This window comes from Acomys minous (genome assembly GCF_964271855.1).
Source record: "Acomys minous genome assembly, chromosome: 10".
Taxonomy (NCBI): Eukaryota; Metazoa; Chordata; class Mammalia; order Rodentia; family Muridae; genus Acomys; species Acomys minous.
In genome coordinates this window covers 110977820-110999430 of record NC_140491.1, presented here as the reverse complement: position 1 = coordinate 110999430, position 21611 = coordinate 110977820, and the positions used below count along the sequence as shown (strand labels likewise).

Here is a 21611-nt window from a genome sequence, read left to right as displayed (position 1 = left end):
GCTAGGACGTAGTTTACATGATGATCTGATCACTGTCCTGCATGACTCTCTCTCTCTCTCTCTCTCTCTCTCTCTCTCTCTCTCTCTCTCTCTCTCGTGTGTGTGTGTGTGTGTGTGTGTGTGTGTGTGTGTGTGTGTGTGTAGCTCTCTGATCTGTACTGTATTATATTGTGGCTTTCTTAAGGACAGGGCATTTATATCCCTTCATACTTCCAGGGCCCATCACAGTGCCTGGAGCATTAAGTTCTTCCTAAGTACTGACTGAGTAAACACACAGAATGCTAATTAACATAAGAGAAGAATTTGTGTAGAGGGAGGGATAGTGGATGGTCATTTAAGGCAGCCTTTGGCCTTCTTGAGTCGCCCTCTTATAGAAAGTAAATATTAATAAAAATATTCTTTGTTGTTTTGTTTTTGTTTGTTTGTTTGGTTTGGTTTGGTTTGGTTTTGATACAGCCGTCTGGAACTCTCTCTAAACCAGGCTGGCCTCCAACTCACAGTGATCCACCTGCCTCCCTCCCAAGTGCTGGGATTAAACCACCTGGCAACAAAAGTTTGAAATTGATGATTACTTAGTTGTAAATTTTTTTTTGATGGCAGTAATATCTACTTGATTATAGGTTTGTTTTTGAGAGTTGTTTTTAATTGAAAAGAACAGAGAGGATTCAAATGAACCACCATTTGATAAATATCCAAGTCAAAGACTTCTCTCCCTGAAGCTTTCCCAAAGAACAAGCAGGGGACATCTTGCTTACTTCACTTAGCATCTGTGGTTTTCACAGTGTGCAGTCACCAGGCTGATCAACATCTAGAGACTCTTGAAACCAGTTTCCCTGACTGAGAGGCCTCTGCTGCTACTTCCCTGAGAAAACTCTCTATTCATGTACCGGAGTGCACATCCTTAATCTATATTCATTTTGTACTCACATAATAAAACCAAAATTGAGTTTGTGTAGCAAAGTTTATAAAGCAAATAAAACTGCGATTCAGAGCTTGCACAAACCATGAATACAATGTGAATTGTGTTCTCCTTAGTTTATAGTTTCATCTGTTGCTTTTTGGTTGTGATTGCTGCAGCTCTGGGTACTTGATGACAAATAACTATGTATTTGAATGGATTTCTCTTCTCTCCCCCCCTCCCTCTCTCCTTTCCCCGTGTCCCTCACCACCAAGTCTGTCTCCCGGCTCCGCCTTTGTTGCTGGTCGAGATCTTCTGCCTCAGTCTCCTTAGTGCTGGGATCACAGATGTGCGCCACCAGATGTGCGCCACCAGATGTGCGCCACCAGCCATGCCCAGTGCAATTCATTCATTATGCTTTGTGTAGATTCATTTTAGAGCATAAAGAGGTGAATTTGTGAGAGGGGAAGAAGGCACTGTTATTGTCCCAGGATGGCATGCTTAATTAAAGGGTGATGGTTCCGTGACAAGCAGGACATGTGTGGGCCCTAATTATATCCCCTGCTGCTTGCCTGGTACCTAAACTTTCTATTATTACAGTGTTTCCTTAGAAGAGAAGATTATAACACCAGGAACTCCACTTTCTGAATTATAGATCAATTACATCTATTTATTATTAATTAATTTATCATTATCCTTTAGCATTTCAGCAGGTGATAACCTTGCCCACAGACGGCTCCAGACCGGTGGTCCTCAACCTTCCTAATGCTGTGACCCTTTAATACAGTTCCTCATTTTGTAGGGACCCCCAACCATAATTTTTTGATATTTCATAACTATAATTTTGCCACTGTTATGAATCATAATATAAATATCTACATTTTCTGATAGTCTCAGGCAACTGCAAAGAGGTTGCAACCCACAAGTTGAGAACAACTGCTCTAATCCAAAGATTGCTAAACTTATTTTCTGTAAAGATTTAACTAGTAAATATTGGGGGCTTCATGGCGATATAGTATCAGCTGTAACTTTTCAGCTCCATTGTTATAGTAGAAAGTAAACATGGTTCTGTTTTAATAAAACTTTATTTATAAAAAAAAAAGTTGGTAATAAGGATTTGACCTATAGGCTATCTTTTGCCTACACTTACTCTAAGTAATTGGAGACAAACAGATGAGGTTACATCCCAGGATTATGCTACTTCTCAATTAATTGTTCATCTTGAACGTGCACAAGGCCCACATATAGATTATGTTTCCCAACAATTTGCTGAGGTAGATTTAGCTGTGATTTTTTTTTTAACTTCAAGTTGCTCATAAATGACAGAGTTTATAAAGAGATTCTGTTAGCAGCCCTGGGTCCCTGAATGTGTGGCTTTGACTTAGGTTTGTGACAGTAGTATGGTCTAGAATGCACCAGAAACCTTCGAAATCAGGCAGCCTAAGATCCAAACAACTTCATACACACTGCGGGCCCAAGTCTTATGCCGCCATGCCTCCTTAGCCTTGCCTGGCTTATGCTGCGTGGTTTGTTTTTACCAGTGTCATTGCTGTACTTACTTATTTTATTACTCTCTCCGTGAGACTCTAGCCTGCTGCTTTATTATTCTAATATCATTTGATGTTAGCTGTAGGCTACTGCGTGTTAGATTCCTCTTCCTTGCCATTCTAGGTTTCTTGTCCTTCCGCTAACCAATACATTTCTCCACAACCCACACAAGGCTTTCATCAAGAAGTCTATTTAGGAAGACATTTTTATCCACATTTGTATATTTTTTCAAGATTTAAATTCCTTCATCTTTCTTCTAATCCTGCTCGATTCAGCACCAAAAGAACTTAACCCTTTTGAGAGGCAAGAGTGGTACCATATGCTTATAGCCTTCTCTCGGGAGGCTGAAGCAGGGGATGGGGAGTTTGAGGATGAACTAGGACACATCGTAGAAGCTTCTCTCAAGACAGCAGTGATACAGCAGTGATACAGCAGTGATACAGCAGTGATACAGCAGTGATACAGCAGTGATACAGCAGTGATGGGGAGGGGAGTAGGGTGAAAGAGGGAGGGAGAGAGGAACGGGAGGATACAAGTGATGGGATAACAATTGAGTTGTAATCTAAATAAATTAATTGAATAAAAAAAGACAGCAGTGATAAGATAACCAAAAAAAAAAACCCATCTTGATAGAAAGTGTAAAAATGTAAGTGAACAAATACTGCAAGTGATTATGGCATGTCCTATATAGTAATGTCCTGAGAGGCTTACCAAGGAAAAAGGGACAGGAGAAAAAAGCCAAGTCAACAAATTCTAATCTGAAGTGTGTCGCCCAAAGATAAAACTTACAACCAAGGGCTTTGCTTGGAGCTTCTGAGCAAGCAAAGTAAAGAGAAAACTTATATATATTTTATAATTTATAAATCTAGTAGAAGGAGTCACATCAGGGCATCAAGAAAAGAAAGTCTGGTCCTATGCTTTAAGTTTTAAATTATTTTATTGAGAGAGAGACACAGACACAGACACAGACACAGACACAGACACAGACACAGACACAGACACAGACACAGACACAGACACAGACAGGACAAGAGCATCGCCCCTGAGATTATGGAGCCAGAGTTCATTGACCGCCATCTACAAGCTGAAGAACCAGGAAAGCTGGTGACTGCATCAGTCTGGGCACAGGAACCACAGAGGCCAAAGACAGAACCAGCTATGCCAGTGTCTCAGGGCAGGACAAGGTGGACAGCCTAGCTTGGAGAGCGAACTCACCCTCCCCTTCCTGTGTGTCCAGACTCAGTAGCGATGATGACCTTTACTCAGTCTACTGACTCACATACTAACCTCTTCCAGAGATGTCCAGAAATGACACACTGCCACCTACCTGGCCACCACATAGGCTGACCAAGTAGACAAATTAGTCATCCTAACTGTTGTTGAACTTTAGAGATATTTTTTAAACTTGGTAGCTCCCTGCTTTATGTAATACTTAATAAACACTGTTATAGATATAGTTTAAACAAAGCCCACTCAGCATCAATATTTGATTATGGCTATTTTCCCCTAAAGACACAGGAACCTAAGAATTAGTATGTGAATGCAGAGTTAAGAAATACAGTCTACAATACTGTCTTTGTTTCTCACACTGACCTTTGCTTTAGGGGTTCCCAAGATCACCCTCTGTTTTAATGACTAGCTGGAAAGACATAAAGAATGGGATGGCCATGAAATGCCACAGTGCACATAAAGTTTTGTCCACCGGGGCCTGAACCTTAGTATCTAAAATCTTAAGTGGGGTTTTATCACAAAGCCCCAACTTTATCACAACTTTATCTAGTTGGCCATCCATCCACTTAGCGAATGTCTGCTCTTCTAGAGGTCAGATGACACCATGTGGCCCAAGACACTCTACACATGCCCCTAAATCATACTGCTGGTGTGTCTCAAAGCACCATTCTAAATCATATTGTTGTTATCTGGTGGACCCAGCGTCTCCAAGCACACAGATTCATTTATCAGACATTTCAAGGATTTAGAGGTTTCTCTCCCAGAGCCAAGGGCAAGTACGAAGATTAAATTGTGTGTGTGTGTGTGTGTGTGTGTGTGTGTGTGTGTACATGCATGTACAAATACGTATGCACTTATTCATGTAGAGGCCAGGAGAGAGACAGTGTCAGCTTTGACACCTCAAGTGTCACCCACCTTGTTATTAGAGGCAGTGTCAGCGTCTCTCATTGACCTGGGATGCAGCAAGCAGGCTGGGCTGGCTGGCCAGTGAGCTGCTGAGAATCTGCCTGTCTCTGTCTTCACAGTGCTAGAATTAGCAGTGTGTGACCCTTCACCCACCATTGTTATTATATATTCTGGGGAGTCAAAAATCAAGCCGTATGCTTATGTGGCAAGCACTTCACCTACTGAGCTATCACCCCAGCCCTCAATTCTTTTTTTTCCTAAATTCTTTTTTTTTGTGAATCTTATATTTGATTTTTAAAAGGTAAGTTCTCTCCATTATGCAGCTATTGCTGTCCTACAACTTGCTATGTGGACTCAGCTGGCCTCGAACTCACAGCGATCTGCCACCCCTGTCTCCCAGGAGCTGGGATTAAAGTCATGTGACACGCTATCTGGTCCATTATATCTGACTTTTGTCATGGCTTCATGGGCTGGTTTACAGTGGAGTACCTGCCCTTGGAAGATGTATCCCCGTAGCTCTGTGTTTATAGATGAAGCATGCATTTATAACAGCAAACAAATGAAATAAAGCAAAGTGTTTTGAACCTGGTTTACCTTTATTTTGTTTCAGGTTTTTGGGGTCTGCGGTAGCTCCCTAGTTGACCCCAGGCTCTCTAGAATAAACCTGAACTCCTCGCCCACCTCCCACACCTCCACTCCCACGTGCAGGGATTACAGGCACGTGCCACCGAGTCTAATGTATGCAAATCAAGAGATCTAACCCAGGGCTTCATAGTAGGCAAGTTCTCTGCCAACCAAACTACAGTCTCCAGCCTTTGGCCTTGGTTTTGTTTGTTTATTTGTTTTGTTTTTTATTTTGTTTGAGTGTTGTTTAGGGTTTTGTTGTCTGTTTGTTCTCATTTTAGTGTTTTTAACTGCTCATCATTTATATTTTAAGAATCAAGCATTCTCAAGTTCTGTCAGGAGGTGTTCTTCTATTCTTTGTGATTCTGGAACTGTGCATCTATAGCTTAAAATTCCCTACTCTATCTTAGAAATTGCTTCCGGATGGAAAGTACATTTAAAAAATGTCTTTGTTCTCTTTATTTTGGGGACATTCCTCAGGATTGATTTCTTAAAGTGTAAAACCAGAAGTACAGTTCCTTTTATCCCATGGAGCACTTATTTGAGGAGTCAGAGAACTCACGTCCCCACCATCACATACAGTAAGTTCAAGGAACATCCCACCTCACCCCTTCCATACAGTAAGCTCCAGAAGCACAGAGGGACTCTTCTTTGTTGTTTTTGCACATATAGCTCCAATGCCTGTCACACTGTTTGGCGCCTGCAGACATTCAGTGGACATTTATAGTGTCAGAGGACAACATTTTCAAAAAGTTAGAGGCACAGTTTTGGTGGCTGGAGAGATGGCTCAGGAGTTAAGAGGATGTGCCTCCTGCAGAGGCCTGAGTGTGGTTCCTCACACCCACATCAAGCTGCTCACAATGACTTATAACTCCAAATCTAGGAAGCCCAAAGTCTCTGGCCTCCTTGGGCACCTGTACCCTCATGTGCATACCTTCACACACACACACACACACACACACACACACACACACACACACACACATACACACACACACTAAAAGTGCAAATAAAAAAGTAAATATGCTTTTAAAAACCCACCTTTGCAAAAGTGTAAAGTAAGAGTGTAGGAAAATGCATTGACTTCATTAATGAGAGTAACAGAAGGCTGGAGAAACTGGTTCTAAAACAGATACTATGCTGGCTTGTGTTTGTGTCAACTTGACACAAGCTGGCGCCATCTGGGAATCTTAATTGAGAAAATGCCTCTATCAGATTGCCCTGGGTATGTAGCTGGCTCTGGGCTATATAAGAAAGCACACTGAGCAAGCCAGTCAGCGGACATCTGCCATGGCCTTTGCTTCAGTTCCTGCCTCCAGGGTCCTGCTCTCACTTCCCTCAGTGAGGGAGTGTGACCTGAGGGTTGTAAGTGGAAATAACCCCTTTCCTCTCCAGGTGACTTTTGGTCATGGTGTTTTATCTCGGGGATCGAAGCCCTAAGACAGGCATTGGAAAAAAAGAATGCTGGCTCAAATGGCTACACTGCATAATTTTCTCCTCCTCCTCCTCCTCCTCCTCCTCCTCCTCCTCCTCCTCCTCCTCCTCCTCCTCCTCCTCCTCCTCTCTTCTTCTTCTTCTTCTTCTTCTTCTTCTTCTTCTTCTTCTTCTTCGTGATTACTGTCATCCAGGACAATGCAGTCAGCAGCACTGGATTTTGATTTCTTGCTGCACAGCAATCATATGCTTTTCTTCTTGCATAAAATCCATTTTGCTGTCAGTATTTCCAAAGTTAACACTTTCCCTGACAGAAGTTTTAATGCTCTATAAGTAGTAAAATTAACCCATGAATTATTGTTGCTGATATTTAAAAAACCCATACTTACTTATTGGGTCAGAAAATGAAAAGATATATATTTTAAAATTTCTAATACAAGAAACAATTGATAATGTTATGTCAAGTTATTATTTGATAATTATTATATGATACCCAGTCAAGTTACTTTAAATTACTTTTAGTTTGTGTTCATATTTGGACACAGCATATATTCAAGGAATCATTGTGAAATGAATTTTAAAATATTTATTATTTATTTGGAGACAGGGTCTTACTCTGTAGCCCTGGCTGACCTGAAACTTGCTATGTAGGGCAGGCTGGCTTTGGAGCTCATTGAGAACTGCCCTGCCTCTGTCTTGGAACTATTGGGATTAAAGGTGTGTGCTACCATGCTCAGCATAGAACTGAATGTTTGAAGGCAGAATTTATCTGTCTATTCTGCTTTTGAGCAAGTCGTGCTCACATAATTAGCGGCTGCGATCCCACCTGCTCTTGCTGATGAGGGCAGAATGGACTCAAAGCAACATAGTTTGAATCTCAGTTCTGCAATGTTCTGTGTGTATAGCTTCCTGCATAACCACTTAGGCTGCTGAGCCCTGCTTTCCCTTCAAGAGCATGGGGATCATCTACTTGGCCAATATCCTGTAAGTGCTTGCCCATATGCAAGGGTTGACAACAACTTGCATAGCCCTCATCTGCAATAAAACAGCACGATGAAGTCTAGAGCATTTTTTTTTTAAAGAAGAAATGACTTTGTGCACTTTAGGCAGAATAACAGAGAGAAACTACAAATAACGAAAGATCAAGATTGCAAGCCCAGGTTCCAAACAGACCTGGTCAAGTAGTATTGGCAATGTCTGTTACATAAGAAGTCAAGTATGGGCACAGAGAGGTTTGGTCATTCCTTGGAGGAGCATCTTCCTGTTCTGCTAGGCGATTGTGGCTCTTGTTTGAGCGCTAATGGCGGCGCGCCAGTCCCAGCAAGGGCCTCAAACTTCGGCTTTGGGTGAGAAAAAATGGCCCGAACCAAGTGGACTACTAGGAAGTCCACCGGTGGGAAAGCCCCCACACCCATCCCTCGCAAAGCCCTAGCCACCAAGGCATCCAGGAAAGTGCGCCCTCTCCTGGCGGGGTGAAGAAACGTCACCGCTACAGACTGGCAGCTCTAAGAGAGATTCCTCCTTACCAGACTGAGCTGCTCATCCGGAAGCTGCCTTTCCAGAGGTTGGTGAGGGAGATCGCCCAGGATTTCAAAACCGACTTGAGGTTTCAAAGTGCAGCCCTTGGTGCTCTTCAGGAGGCCAGTGAAGCACATCTGTTGGGGTTGTTTGAAGAAATCAATCTATGTGCCTCCCATGCCAAGAGAGTCACCATCACGCCCAAAGACATGCAGTTAGCTCGCTAGGTGAGGGCGGGAAGGGGAGGAAGAGCTTAAGTCGAGGCAGGTTTTATAGCATTTTGTAGTAAATTCTGTAAAATCTTTAGTTTAATTTGTGACTTTTTTTTGGTAAGAAATTATTTTTGATATGTTGCATTTGTACTTAAGGCATTCCATCTTTTCCTCCGGATGAACGCTAAGAGTGACTGTTCACAGACCTCAGTGATGTGAGCACTGTGGCTCGGGAGTGACAAGTTGCTAATATGCAGAAGGGATGGGCGATACTTCTTGTTGCTCCTGCATGTTTCTGTATGTTAATGATTTGTTGGGTAGCTATTGAGGTACTAGAATTGATAAATGTGTACAGCAAGAAAACTGGCTATGTCTGGATCCAAGTGTTTAACTACATCTTACTGTGAGAGAATGTGAGTTTTTTCAAAGGTTGAAGATACAAGTTTTAACCACAGTGTAGCAGTTTCCTTAAAAAAAAAAAAAAGTAAAAATAAAAAAAAGTAAACCTGGCAGTTATAGAATACATTATGTGCATTCATAGTAGCTATTTTATATATTGTAGTGTTCAACATTTTAAAATTAAATATTTTACATTCACGAGTGGTAGGAGGTCTTGTCATTAAGGTGTGTGTAATTTAGTCCAGTTCGTATTTCCTAACTAGGCTGCATTTGTTTTTAACAAAGCAGGGAAAAAAAAATGCTCTGCGTATTAAGCCTTGCATGAATCCTCACTCCACCCCATGATCACTAACCCCTCACCCCGCCCTCCAGCTGGTACACGTACACTGACGGGGAGTTTATTTATAAGGGGGATTTTATTTATAAGGGCTCTAGAGTAAAATAACAAGTTATTCTCACCCGCAGCATCTTACCAATGTAGTTACTGCAGCTTTTCGTTGTGTTGTTTCATCTTCTACTAGATTGAGTTTGGTTTTGTTCTTTTTAATCTTTAAAAGGGAAAAAAAACATGTAGGAGGTTTGTTTTTCATTGTGGAGCTTAAACATGGAGTAAGACTACAGTTTCAGCTTATTGGACCTCTGCCAGTGAAGATGGCTTAGGTTACATCTGGCTACTGTCCTGGCCAAATCCCTTTTATAGAGATGGCCTTCAAGTGCTTTCTAAAAATATCCTATTGAAGTTTTAAGGTTAATTATGTATGTTGACTAAATTTACAAATAAACATGTTTATTCAACTTACAAAAAAAAAAAAAAGAAGTCCAGCATGAAGTGTGGATTAAGCCTTTCTTCTCTTCCCTGGGGATCTCACCACTTAAACGGTTATTTAGTCCTCAGTTATTGTAATGATCACTACAGAGATGAAAATGCTTGTTGCGTCATTTTAAACTGTGGGGAAGCTTTAATTGACTTGGCTTCACTGTCTCTCTGTGTGACACAGGTGGTGAAGTTTACCAAATCCTTTGAACTGATGTCCCCAAAGTGCAGTGCTGATGCTGAGAGCAGGTAAGGCTCACGGGGTTTTGTTTGTCTTTTGATGTGCCTTGGTCCTCGACGCCGGCTGCGCTGCATAATTCATTGAGGATAGGAGTTGCTCTTTCTCTGTATCATCAAGTGAGGCCATTTCTCACTTTTCTAAATGTCAGAGAGTAGATAAAAGCTGTTGCTGAACAAGAGTGTGCAAAGGATACATCTCCCTTTCCATGTGTTTTAAAGACAAACTTTTGACACAAGGACTGGTGGCACGAGCCTGTTCGCCTAACTGCTTGGGAGGCTGAGTCAGGAAAACCCCAAGTTCAAGGCATACCCTGGCTGAGGAGTAAGACCAGGGCCAGCTTGGGAAGCGTAGAGGGATCCTGCCTCAAAACCAATACTGAGAAGAGGGCTGAAGGGTTATAACACTCAGTAACGGAGGCCTTGCCTGGAGTGTGCATGAAGTCTCTGGGTTCACTGTCGGTACCACACAAAAAAAGAAAAGACTAAAATACTTGTGATATGGTTATAATCTTGCCTGTAGACTTTAATGCCACTCTCCTCTGAACTTCGTAATAGTTTGGGAATTTCAGAAATGCTTTTTTAAGTAGCAAGAAATAGCTGAGAAGGAAGCCTGTGTTCTTCAACCACCAGGTTGTGTGTGTGTGTGTGTGTGTGTGTGTGTGTGTGTGTGTGTGTGTTTTAACACCAAGAATTTGCATTTGACACCAAACATCTAACACTGAAGCCGTAAATGAGTAAAGTTGGTTATATAGATATATATTCCCTAATTATTTGGAAAACACAACTTCCTGCTTTATTCTGGCCATTTTGTTTGCTCATATTTGGCCAATAATATCTTTTCCTGACAAGAAAAAGTGAGTTTCCAGCAGTTTGTTTCGGTTGACATCTTTGAGGATGTAACAGTGAAAGTGAGGGTCAGAGAAGACCTGAGAGTTACCCTGAGCTTTGCCTTTCTAGGAATAATAGCTGGGCTGCTACAAACTTGATTCTCTCGACTTTGGTCACCTCTAGCGGAAAGGCTAAGAAGTTGTGAAACTGAGCAAGATGCAAAGATGGGTCAAGCACTGAGGACAATGCAAAGCTGCTGCTGCTGATACTGATACCGGTCTCAATAGTGCCATCTGCTTCTGTTCATTTAGTGCCGAGTGTGCTTACAGCGGATAAGTGTTTCGCCTCCCCAAATCTTTTGAAGTAGACATGGTTAACCCTGTAAGAGAAAAACCAAAGGTCAGCAATGTCCTAGCTAGCCTTAGCTGTCACCTTGACACAGCCCGGAATCACCTGAAAAAGAAATCTCAGTGGAGTGCTTGTCTTTATCAGGTTGGCTGTGGGCAAGGCTCTGAAGGACTGTCTGGTTGTCTACACAGGTATAGGAGGGACCACATCACTAAACCTAAGCAAGTGAGCAAGCCAGAGAGTGGGCAGCAGGCAGCATCGCTCCATAGTCTCTCCTTTAAGCTACTGTTCAGTTCCTGCCCTGACGTTCCTCATGATGAACTATGGCCTAGAAATGTAGCCCAAGTGAATCTTTTCTTCCCGAAGTTGATTTTGGACAGGGTGTTTTATTTATCATAGCAGTGGAAAGAAAGCAAGTTTAAGCCACATGGTGAAGGCCCTGTGAGCACTACGAAGGATGGTGGAACTCTTCTGAACTCTAAGCTTTGGTTCTGTCGTGACATTTAACTTAAAATGCGACAATCGATCTCATATGATGCATATCTCTTAGGTTAATGCTTCTCAAATCTGGTTGATTAATTAGAACTAAGTTTGGAGAATTTGGCAGAAATTTAATTCTTAGATGTACACTGTGATATTCCTATTAAATATAGTGGAAACAAAATATAAAGAACTATATATTCAAAGGGCCATCCAGGTAAGTTTTCAATATTCAAGGGAAATTGGGTTTTTACCAGAAAAAAATGTTCTGTTGCCCCTAACTTTGGAAGACAAATAATGTATTAGTTACTTCTCAAAATACCAGACAAAAACAACTTTTGAGAATGAAGGAAGGGCTTATTTTAGCTCACAGTTTGACTGTAGGTCTGTAATAACAGGAGTCACCATGGCAGAAGCACAAGGTCACGTGGCATTCACTTGGGGAGCAGAGTGATGCCTGGGTTTCCTCACTGTATTTTCTTCCTCAGCCAGGACCATTTTTCAGGCCATGATACCACCTGCATTTAGGCTGAGTCTTCACACATGAAGTAATCTAATCTAGGAAGCACCCCACAGATCTGCCCAGGATTAGCTCTGAGGTTGAGAATCAGGTCAGTGCGTACCACCACAGACACTAGTAGGTCAACATGGACACTTTACTTATTAATTTTAATCAATCGGATGAATTTAAGAAAGGACTCTGCTACATAGTATGTAATTCCATTTATAGAGCATTCTCTCATGAGAGAGCCGAGCAGTAGGAAACAGCTTGAACCAGAGAGCCTGGCGAGGAAGGAAGGTGGGACCCAAGCTTGTGGTAGAAAGTCTATGTCTTGCTTGTGACGGCTTTTTCTACGCCCGTTCTAGTTCCCAAATAATGACATGGAGACCTATTAAATTTATTAATAAGCTGTAAGCACTATAGCTGGGCAGACTCTCAGCTATTCTAACCCAGTTACGCTGACCTGGCCTACTTCCCAGCCACGTGCCCCGTTATCTACCAGCTTGGTCTCACCCTGGCTGCTCCCGCTCCATTTCTGTCCTCATGGCAGCTTCCTCCTTCTCTCTTTCCACCTCTGCTCCACCTGGGACTCCCTAACTGGGATCAGAAGTCCTGCCTCAACTCTCATCTCCTAGCCAGTTCAGATCTTTATTAACCAATCAGAGGTGACGGGGAATACCTTTCTACACGACACTGAGACAGGAGATGCTTTAAAGTTATGACAATGGCCACATCTGTACTACAACCAGATCTCTGAGCACAGAAATCAGCATCTGAATACACAGTGCACAAAGCCATCCCCTAACAGGTAACGGTGCCTGGAGTGATAGATGTAAAGATATTTGAAAGGATTCCTGGAATTTACTAAGAAAAAAATAGCTTGTGATCTCTGTGGTTTATACTTTAAACAGAAGTTATAGTGGGAGCTTGACGCTCTCGGAAGGAAGGTTTTGAGTTCATGCGGATGCAGCTGTGTTGACGTATGAATTTCACATCAGCCAATCTCCAGCCAACAAAGATATTTAGGTATAGAGTCACTGGGGTGTGCTGAGGAATTTTCCTAAGTCGTAAGACAAGAAGAAGTATGTTAGAGACAACGTCTGTAGATGCTACCTCGTTAGTCACGTCTCACGGGCTGTATCTCCCGTCCATGCGGGCTCCGTGGGGTTGTTGAGACATTCGCTTTACTGTCCCAGTGCTTCGGCATCGCTGAGCTTTCTACTGCTGAGCATGCTCACTAGGTTACTTCAGAGTTAAATATTTTGGTGTCTTACCATTATTTACCCTATGAGAATATAAAGGGGGAGGAGGTCCCCCTCAGTCACAGTCATAGGGGAGGGGAGTAAGGGGAAAATGGGAGGGAGGGAGAAATGGGAGGACACAAGGGATGGAATAAGCATTGAGATGTAATATGGATAAATTAATAAAATAAAATAAAATTAAAAAAATAAAAAACTTCCACGTCAAGACGAAATGACCCAAGGCCCGGACTGCCCTTGGAAAACTTTCTGATAATAAAAAAGAAAGGTTGGCTTTTCTTTAAAAAGACATTTTAAAAGTGCCTTTGAACTCTGACATTATGAGATAGTGCCGTTCATCTTCCTATTTACGGCTTCTAAATTAGCGTAGAATGGCCATCTGTCTCAGGAGCCTTCCCTTCTTGTCCCAGAGAGCCTCCTCTTGAGTCACTTACTGGAGCTGAACGGGATAAAGACAAACAACCTCAGTGCATGCGCATAGCTGGCCAGAGGCACAGAGCTACGAGGCTCTGAATCACAGCTCATCCTCACTGTCTGCCCTTCCTTTTGCCTTTCAACACTTAATATCTTTCCTGCAGAGGATGCCCAGTAAAGGCCCCAGCCATCACTCAAGACTATAACAGTACAACCTTTAGACTGTATTTGTTTTTTGTTTCTCTTCTCTCTCTCTCTCTCTCTCTCTCTCTCTCTCTCTCTCTCTCTCTCTCTCTCTGTTTTGTTTTTTATGGTATTTACTTAAAGAGCTTTGTTGGTTTTCCTTTTAAATTTTAATTTACTATCATTTATTCAGATTACATGCCGATTTTTATCATCTCTTGTATCTTCTCATTCCCACCCTCCCTCCCTCTTCAGCCCTATTCACCTCCCCTAGACCTCTGACAGAAGGAGACCTCCTCCCCAACCATAGGACCACAGCCTATCAGGTCTCATCAGGATAGCTTGCTTCCCTTTCCTCTGTGTGCCTGAAGCCTCCCCACCAGGGGGACATGATCAAATCAGGGGCACCAGAGTTCATGTCAGAGGCAGTCCCCTCCCCCACCCCTGCCACAACCATGGAGAATGAGCTGTCCATTGGCTAGATCTGAACAGGGGGTCTAGGTTTACTGCATGCATTGTCCTTGGCTGGTGCAACAGCTTGTGCAGGCTCCCACCCCTGGTCCAGTTCCACAAGCATTGATGATCTCCTTGTGGGGCTCCTGAACCCTCTGGGTCCTTCCATCCCCCTCTTCTTCCCTACCACTCTCCACACTCCGCCCAGACTTCAGCAGCGAGACCCAGCATCTGTCCCAATTCCCTGCTGGGTGGAGTCTCTCAGAGGACATCTATGTTGGGCTAATAGCCACTTATAAGTGAGCATATTCCATGCATGTCCTTCTGGGTCTGGGTTACCTCACTCAGGATGATCTTTTCTAGTTCCATCCATTTGCCTGCAAATTTCAAGATTTCCTTGTTTTTAATAGCTGAGTAGTATTCCATTGTGTAAATGTACCACAGTTCCTTTATCCTTTCTTCAGCTAAGGAACATCGAGTGGCCGAGAAACACCTAAAGAAATGCTCAACGTCCTTTAGTGATCAGGAAAATGCTAATCAAAGCAACTCTGAGATTCCATCTTAGACCTACCAAAATGGCTATGATCAAAAACTCAAGTGACAGCACAGGCTGGCAAGAGTGTGGAGAAAGGGGAACACTCCTCTGTTGCTAGTGGGAGTGCAAACTTGTACAACCACTGTGGAAATCAATCTGGCACTTTCTCAGAAAATTGGGAATATTTCTACATGTAGACATCCAGTTAGACCAGCACCATTTGTTGAATATGCTATCCTTTTTCCATTGTATAGATTTGGCTTCTTTGTCAAAAATCAAATGACCACATGTGTGCGGATTCATTTTGGGTCTTTGATTCAATTTCATTGATCAACCAGCCTATTGCTGTGCCAGTACCATGCTGTTTTAATTACTGTTGCTCTGTAGTACAGCTTGAGATTGGGTATGGAAATTCCTCTGGAGGATCTTTTATTGTATAGGATTGTTTTTTGCTATTCTGGGTTTTTTGTTTTTCCATATGAAGTTGAGAATTGATCTTTCAATGTCTTTAAAATATTGTGTAGGTATTTTGATAGAGATTGCATTGAGTCTGTAAATTGCTTTTGGTAAGATGGCCATTTTTACTATGTTAATTCTCCTGATCCACACACAAGGGAGATCCTTCCATCTTCTGATGTCATCTTCAATCTCTTTCTTCAGAGATTTAAAGTTTTTTTTTTCAAACAAGGTCTTCACTTGCTTGGTTAGAGTTACTCCTAGATATTTTATATTGTTCATGACTATCGTGAAGGGTGTGGTTTTCCTAATTTCTTCCTCTGCATGTTTGTCATTTATATATAGGAAGGCTACTGACTTTTCTGAGTTAATAAGCAAGCTACCAAGATGAGACTTGATAGCCTATGACCATAAAGTAGGGGAGGAGATCCCCCTCGGTCATAGACCTAGGGGAGGGGAATAGGGTGAAAGTGGGAGGGAGGGAGGAACGGGAGGATACAAGGGATGGGATAACAACTGAGTTGTAATCTGAATAAATTAATAAAACTAAAATAAAAAACTTTAAAAACACACAGAATTGTAAATAAATAATGTCACCACTCATATTTCCACTGTAATCACTATGGGAATGGACATGGGATTATTATCTGCACCAATTAATAAATATTTTTAAAAGCAAAAAAAAAAAATGGGAATAGTGCTATCTCAAGACACAGTTATACCACTCCTGGGTATACACCCAAAAGATGCTCTACCATACAACAAGGACATTTGCTCAACTATGTTCATAGTAGCTTTATTCATAATAGCCAGACGCTGGAGATATGACTGCATTCTGATCAACTCAAATTTGAGGCTTACTGATTCTTAACTACAGTCCATGGAGACCCCCCCTTCTTTTTATTTATTTTTTATTTTTTAATTTTTTTAACAAATCAGTTTTATCGCTGACTCATCAGTTCTACTTAGCCTCTTAAGCGCGCAGTTTCTTCGTGATGACGTCTCTCCCTGCGGTCTTTATGGACCAGTGCAGGATCAGGAAGTTATTTGTGCCTTTGCTCTCAGTGACTACACACCTGCTTCAGGACATCCTTGACAGTCCCTCCTCCTTACCTTGTCATGGCAGGCCTTTTATTTGATAGACATTTTGTGTTGCATTAGCTTCCTATGATTTCTATGGGTTTTTTTTTTTTTTCCTTTCTAAATGTATTCACTGAAGACACCTCTTTAGTCAACAGCCGTATACTGACTGTCTACTGCTCAGGCCTGGGTCAGGTGACAGAGTGACAGAGATGTAAGACACAAGGAGAGCAGGAGTCTGTCCTCAAGAACCCGATGGCCAACCAAGAGTGGAATTAGACTAGGAACGTAGTAGACTACAGCAAAAACACCATCTAATATAAAAGTGTAACCAGATTCGACCCAGCCTCCAGATTCTTGCTACAAAGAGTCACGTTAACAGTGACAACCCCTACTGCTGCCCAGTGAATTCTCTCTTGTGAGACGGGTGTCCAAAACCTTAGAAAGCAACCGTTAGCCATTTCAGGAAGTCTCTCAACCAAGTTTATTACTGGATCATCATTTCTCCCAAGCACTCACCCATAGGTCCTGTCCTTCTGGATATGGCTCTACAGTATCTGCTGGTGTGGGCCTCCTGCCTGCTCTACCTAGAACTCCCATGCAAACAACAAGAGTCCTAATCGCTGTTCTGCCAGTTTCTAGCACTTTCTTTGATACATTGGTCATATTCTCAAACTGGAAGAAGACTGATAATTTATGTGAAAGTCAGAGGAGACGTACTCCCCTAAGATGTGGCACAGTGTGCTGCCTGGCCCCTAATTGGCAATGTACGTACCCCAGTTTTTATGAACCCTTGAATTCTGAAAGCTTTTGTGATTGGCCCTACTTTTTCCAACACTTCCACTTAGTCCTGTAGGCCAGGCTTAAGAACCTGTGCTGGTTAGATTTCAGCAACTTGGCATACCTAAGGTCATCTGGGAAGAGGAATCCTCAACTGATAAAATGCCTCCATCAGATTGGCCCGTAGTGCTTTTGTTTTCGGTTAATGATTGATGTGGGAAGGTCCAGCTCACTATGTGTGCTGCAGCTCCTGGGCAGTGGTCCTGGGTTGTTTAAGAAGAGCCAGATGAGCAATCCATGGAGAAGAACATTCCCCTATGATCTCTGCTTCAGCTCCTGCCTTCAGAGTCCTGCCTCAAGTTCCTGCCTCAACTTCCCTTCATGGTGGGCTATAGTTAGGATTCACAAGCCAAATAAACTCTTTGCTCCACTAGTTGCTTTTGATCATTGATTTATCATAGCAACAGAGAAGCAAACCAGGATAGAAAAAACAAACAAACAAACAAAAACAAACAAAGAAACAAACAAACACCACAGATGTAGAGTCAACAGGCTCAGACGCTCAGGCCTCATCCTTGCGTCCTTTTCCCTCACAAACATCAACCCACACAAATAACTGTCGCTTCACACGCGAACATGTCTCTGTTTAGATTCTTGCGTTTTGTTATCAATGGTGACAAGAATAAATGTTTTCTATACAAGGTTTGTACGGGGTGCTACGTTAATACAAAGGATGGCCTCTATAGAGAAAGACTAATAATTTTCTCTCTCTTCTTCTGATTTATTTGCTGAGGCAGGACCCCATTGATAAAAGGTAGAGAAAGACAGTGGTTGCTACCGTGTAACCCTGCATGGGAACCACGAAGGGAAGGATAAGTACATCGTAAAGAAGAGGCTCAGTGCTATGGTTTATATAGCGTCCTCAACAAAGTCAAGGGGCACTGGAGAAATGGCTCAGAGATTAATAGCACCTGCTGCTCTTGCAGAAGACTCCGGTTCAGTTCCCAGCATCCACATGGCAGCTTATAAGCATCCATCTGACACCCTCTTCAGGACACTCTGGGCACGAGACACACACACTATATACATACATACATACATACATACATGGAAGCTACACACTCATATACAGAAAATTAAAAGTAAAAATAAATCTTAAGAAAGGAAAGATCAATGTATTGTTGAGAAGCTACAGCAGAAAAGAGTTGTTGACTGCAGGGTAGTAAATTATAGGAAAGAAAACACATGGAGTCAATAAATTGTGTTTTGTGGATTTCTCTGGTGCGTCTCCAGGAAGGGTTAATGTTGCCTTTGGTGGTCAGCTTCTGCCTTTCCTCATATGACAGGAGGCAGAGTGCCCTTGTAAAATGCATGACCTACTTTATGGTGGAGAGCTTTTCTTGGATCCACTTCTCAATTTTTTTCAGCACAAAATAATCCTATGGTACCCAGCATATTCTTGTGTGACACTGTTCTTGTCTCCTATGGCAACCAGCTCATTTGAGGACAGGTGGGAGGTAGACCTCATGGAAAGCTTCTGGATGTGGTAAGGCTTCAGTTAGGTCTTAAGGACATAACTAACCTCCAGCGAGGGGAAGTGTCATAAGCAGAGACTCTGAGGGGAGAGATTGAGGAAATGCTGCGTGTGTGAGCATCGGGGCTGTGAGCTGTTGTCACAAGAATCATCATTATTTGCTAGTGATGGCCCCTAATTCTTTGTCACTTCCAGCTGCCCAGACTGCCATCTGACTGAGGTGAGAATCCTACTGGGTCCTTCTGCTGTGCTTTCTCGGAGTCTCGTAATTGGCTTAGGAACTGACATGCTCACGGGGGAATAACAATACGTAGTGATATCATGAAGTTTGTGTCTTGACAAGTCCTGTGGGCTGGAATTCGGTAGAACTACAGGAATGATACATTTAAGTCAGCAGGGATTAAATCCTGCATAGAGCAAAGTCTTCTGTGGAGGATCTCCATGGAGCCTCTGTCCTTAGCTTTGCCAGAGCAACGTCCATCATCCTTTAGCTGTTCTTTCTATCCCACAGTCTCCAGATCTTCATGCCCTTGACCTCTTCCCCAGTGCAGCCACTGAGGTGCCCATGCCAAGTAACCCTAGTGAAACAAACGAGAGAGAGAGAGAGAGAGAGAGAGAGAGAGAGAGAGAGGAGAGAGAGAGAGAGAGAGAGAGAGAGACAAAGAGAGAGAGAGAGAATGAAAGAAGAAGAAGGAGGAGGAGGAAGAAATGAAAGGAGAAAAGAAAGTTTGAGGGGAGCTAGTTGGGGGAGAAAGACTATCAGAAGAGGAGCATAAGAGAAGGCAATGGGGAAATATGATTAGTGCACGCTGTGTACATGTATGAAGATGTCATAATGACGCCCAGTATTATGTATAATTAGCATGTTGATAAAATACTATTAACACAAAGAAGCTCTAGCTAGGCAGATCACCTGCAGCCATTTGAGCAGGCTCTAGGTAATCACGGGGGCCTTTGTAAATGGAGGCACTCTGGTGACAGAGTGACAGAGGCGGAAGCTGCAGTTTGAGAGGAGCCTGTCATATCTGGCTTTGAAGACAAAGCAGGAGGCCATGACTCGGGCAATGCGGAAGAGTCTAGAAGCTGTAAAAAGTGAAGGGATGGAGTCTCTCCCTAGAAAGTCACAAGGTATCGCCCTGCTGCTGTTAGAAGCCACAGAGTTTATGGTAACTTGGTATAGCAACAATAGAACACTGCTATCAGGGATCTGATATGGAAAGCAGACCAAGCAGAGAATTCAGAAATGGATGAAAGTCTAGAAGAAAGGCACGCAGAGTCATGAGTGAGCCAGTGGCTGGGGAGCACACTGGGAGCTAAGATTTAGGGGATCATGCCCACCAAGGACCTCCCATATAAGGGATTTGTGCAATCGTGTGTACCATGCTCACTTTTAGTCAGTGCTTCTTTGTCCTCCCATGGCACAGGCCTGCTGCATTCAGCTGCTAGAAGAGCTCCTCCCTCTGCAGCGATCCTGAGGGGCTCTGACCTCTCCAAGCCATAACTTCAGGTCATAACAGGTCACTTCTGAAAAAAACAGAGACAAGGGGAAAAAAGATCCTTTAAGATTCAAGAAACACACACACACACACACACACACACACACACACACACACACACACACACACGATCTCATGTTGCCAAGCCTGGCTTTGAACTCTTCATCCTCCAATTCCTATACTGATGCTGGCACCACCATGCCTGGCTTCTAAAAACATTTTAGATTAATTTTAAATGTTATTTCAGGGAAATAGTGTTGCTTAAAGGTGATTCCCAATCCAAAATTCATGTCTACCCCAACCCTCAAAAGGAAACCTCATTTAGACATAAAGATAGAATTAGGCACCTTGAAATTAAATAAGGCTACTTAGACTCATTGGCCAGTTCATCCAGTGGCTAGTGACAGAGGCATGGGGCAAAGGCCATGAGAAGGCAGGCAGAAACTGGAGTGTGGCATCTTCAATCCAGCACTTCCACAGTGTGAGCTAAGAAATTACTACCACTTTAAGGTTAGTTGTGACTTGTCCTGGCTGTCCCAAGAGACTGATATGCTAGTTATTAAGTGAGGACAATAAAATCAATAATGCCTATTACATACTTTTTCTAGCAATTGAGTTCCAGGAAGCTATGTTTCTGCAAATCTAATATTTTCATTATAATGATTTCTTATTTAACTGCAGAAGGAGAATGAGCTGTCCTTGGAGTGTTGGTGGCCGTCAGGCTTATCTGGTCTCGGTGCCACAAATGCCTGTTCGCATTTTACAAATGAAGAAATGAGACTCGAAGAAGTGAAGTGTGTTGCACACACACAGTTTTGAGGTAGAAAAATCTTGAGGCATCTTCTGAGAGTGATGTTCCAGTTCCACTCAACAGCCTGCCTTCCTATAAGGCTGCATCTGGAAGGCATTGCCATCCAATGGCCACTTTATTATGACCAAGACCGTACTGTCTAAAACGCTTACCTGCTCAGGGGTTGCACATATAGAAAGACACAGGTTTCAACAACCCACCCAATAATCCCAGATGTTGCACAGCTGGCATGTGAACTGTGAGTTTGAAGCCTGCCTAGGCTCCCTAATAAGACTCTATGTAAAAACAAAACAAAAAATAAGCAACAAGAAAGTCCTCAAAATGATCAGGGAGTTTGGAGCATAGAGTACTTGGCTATATTATAGTAGTATCTGGCTAAGCCACATTAAATCTTAAAACAAAAAGAAAAACTTTCTTAAAAATACCTCTGACAATTTGTTCATTATTGTATTTTTGCTACAATCAAAAAATACATGAGAAATCATTTATCGAGATTTTTTTTTTTTTGCAGAAGCCCAAGTGCACATAGGAGAGGAAATTGCACTTAAGGAAATGCAAAAAGAATAATGCTCAAGTTGTCAGAATTATTAAGGTTTTTTTCTTCAAACCTTCTGAGTGCCCTGGTCATG

At 42.5% G+C, this 21611-nt stretch overlaps 1 protein-coding gene and 1 pseudogene across 3 annotated transcripts in view; both read left to right on the top strand.

Moving 5' to 3' along the window:
• The window catches only part of PDE11A (phosphodiesterase 11A), a gene marked incomplete at its 3' end in the record, with an annotated part of 371638 nt that overhangs the window by 142175 nt on the left and 207852 nt on the right, over nucleotides 1-21611 (top strand). For both annotated transcript variants that reach the window (XM_084800165.1, XM_084800166.1), the window contains exon 5: nucleotides 9768-9832. In XM_084800165.1, coding sequence (XP_084656291.1) covers nucleotides 9768-9832 — 65 coding nt within the window. The remainder of the gene's footprint in view (nucleotides 1-9767; nucleotides 9833-21611) is intronic.
• LOC311606432 (histone H3.3 type 2-like) lies at nucleotides 7880-8385 on the top strand (annotated as a pseudogene). The gene has a single exon. The product of its transcript is annotated as a histone H3.3 type 2-like (transcript).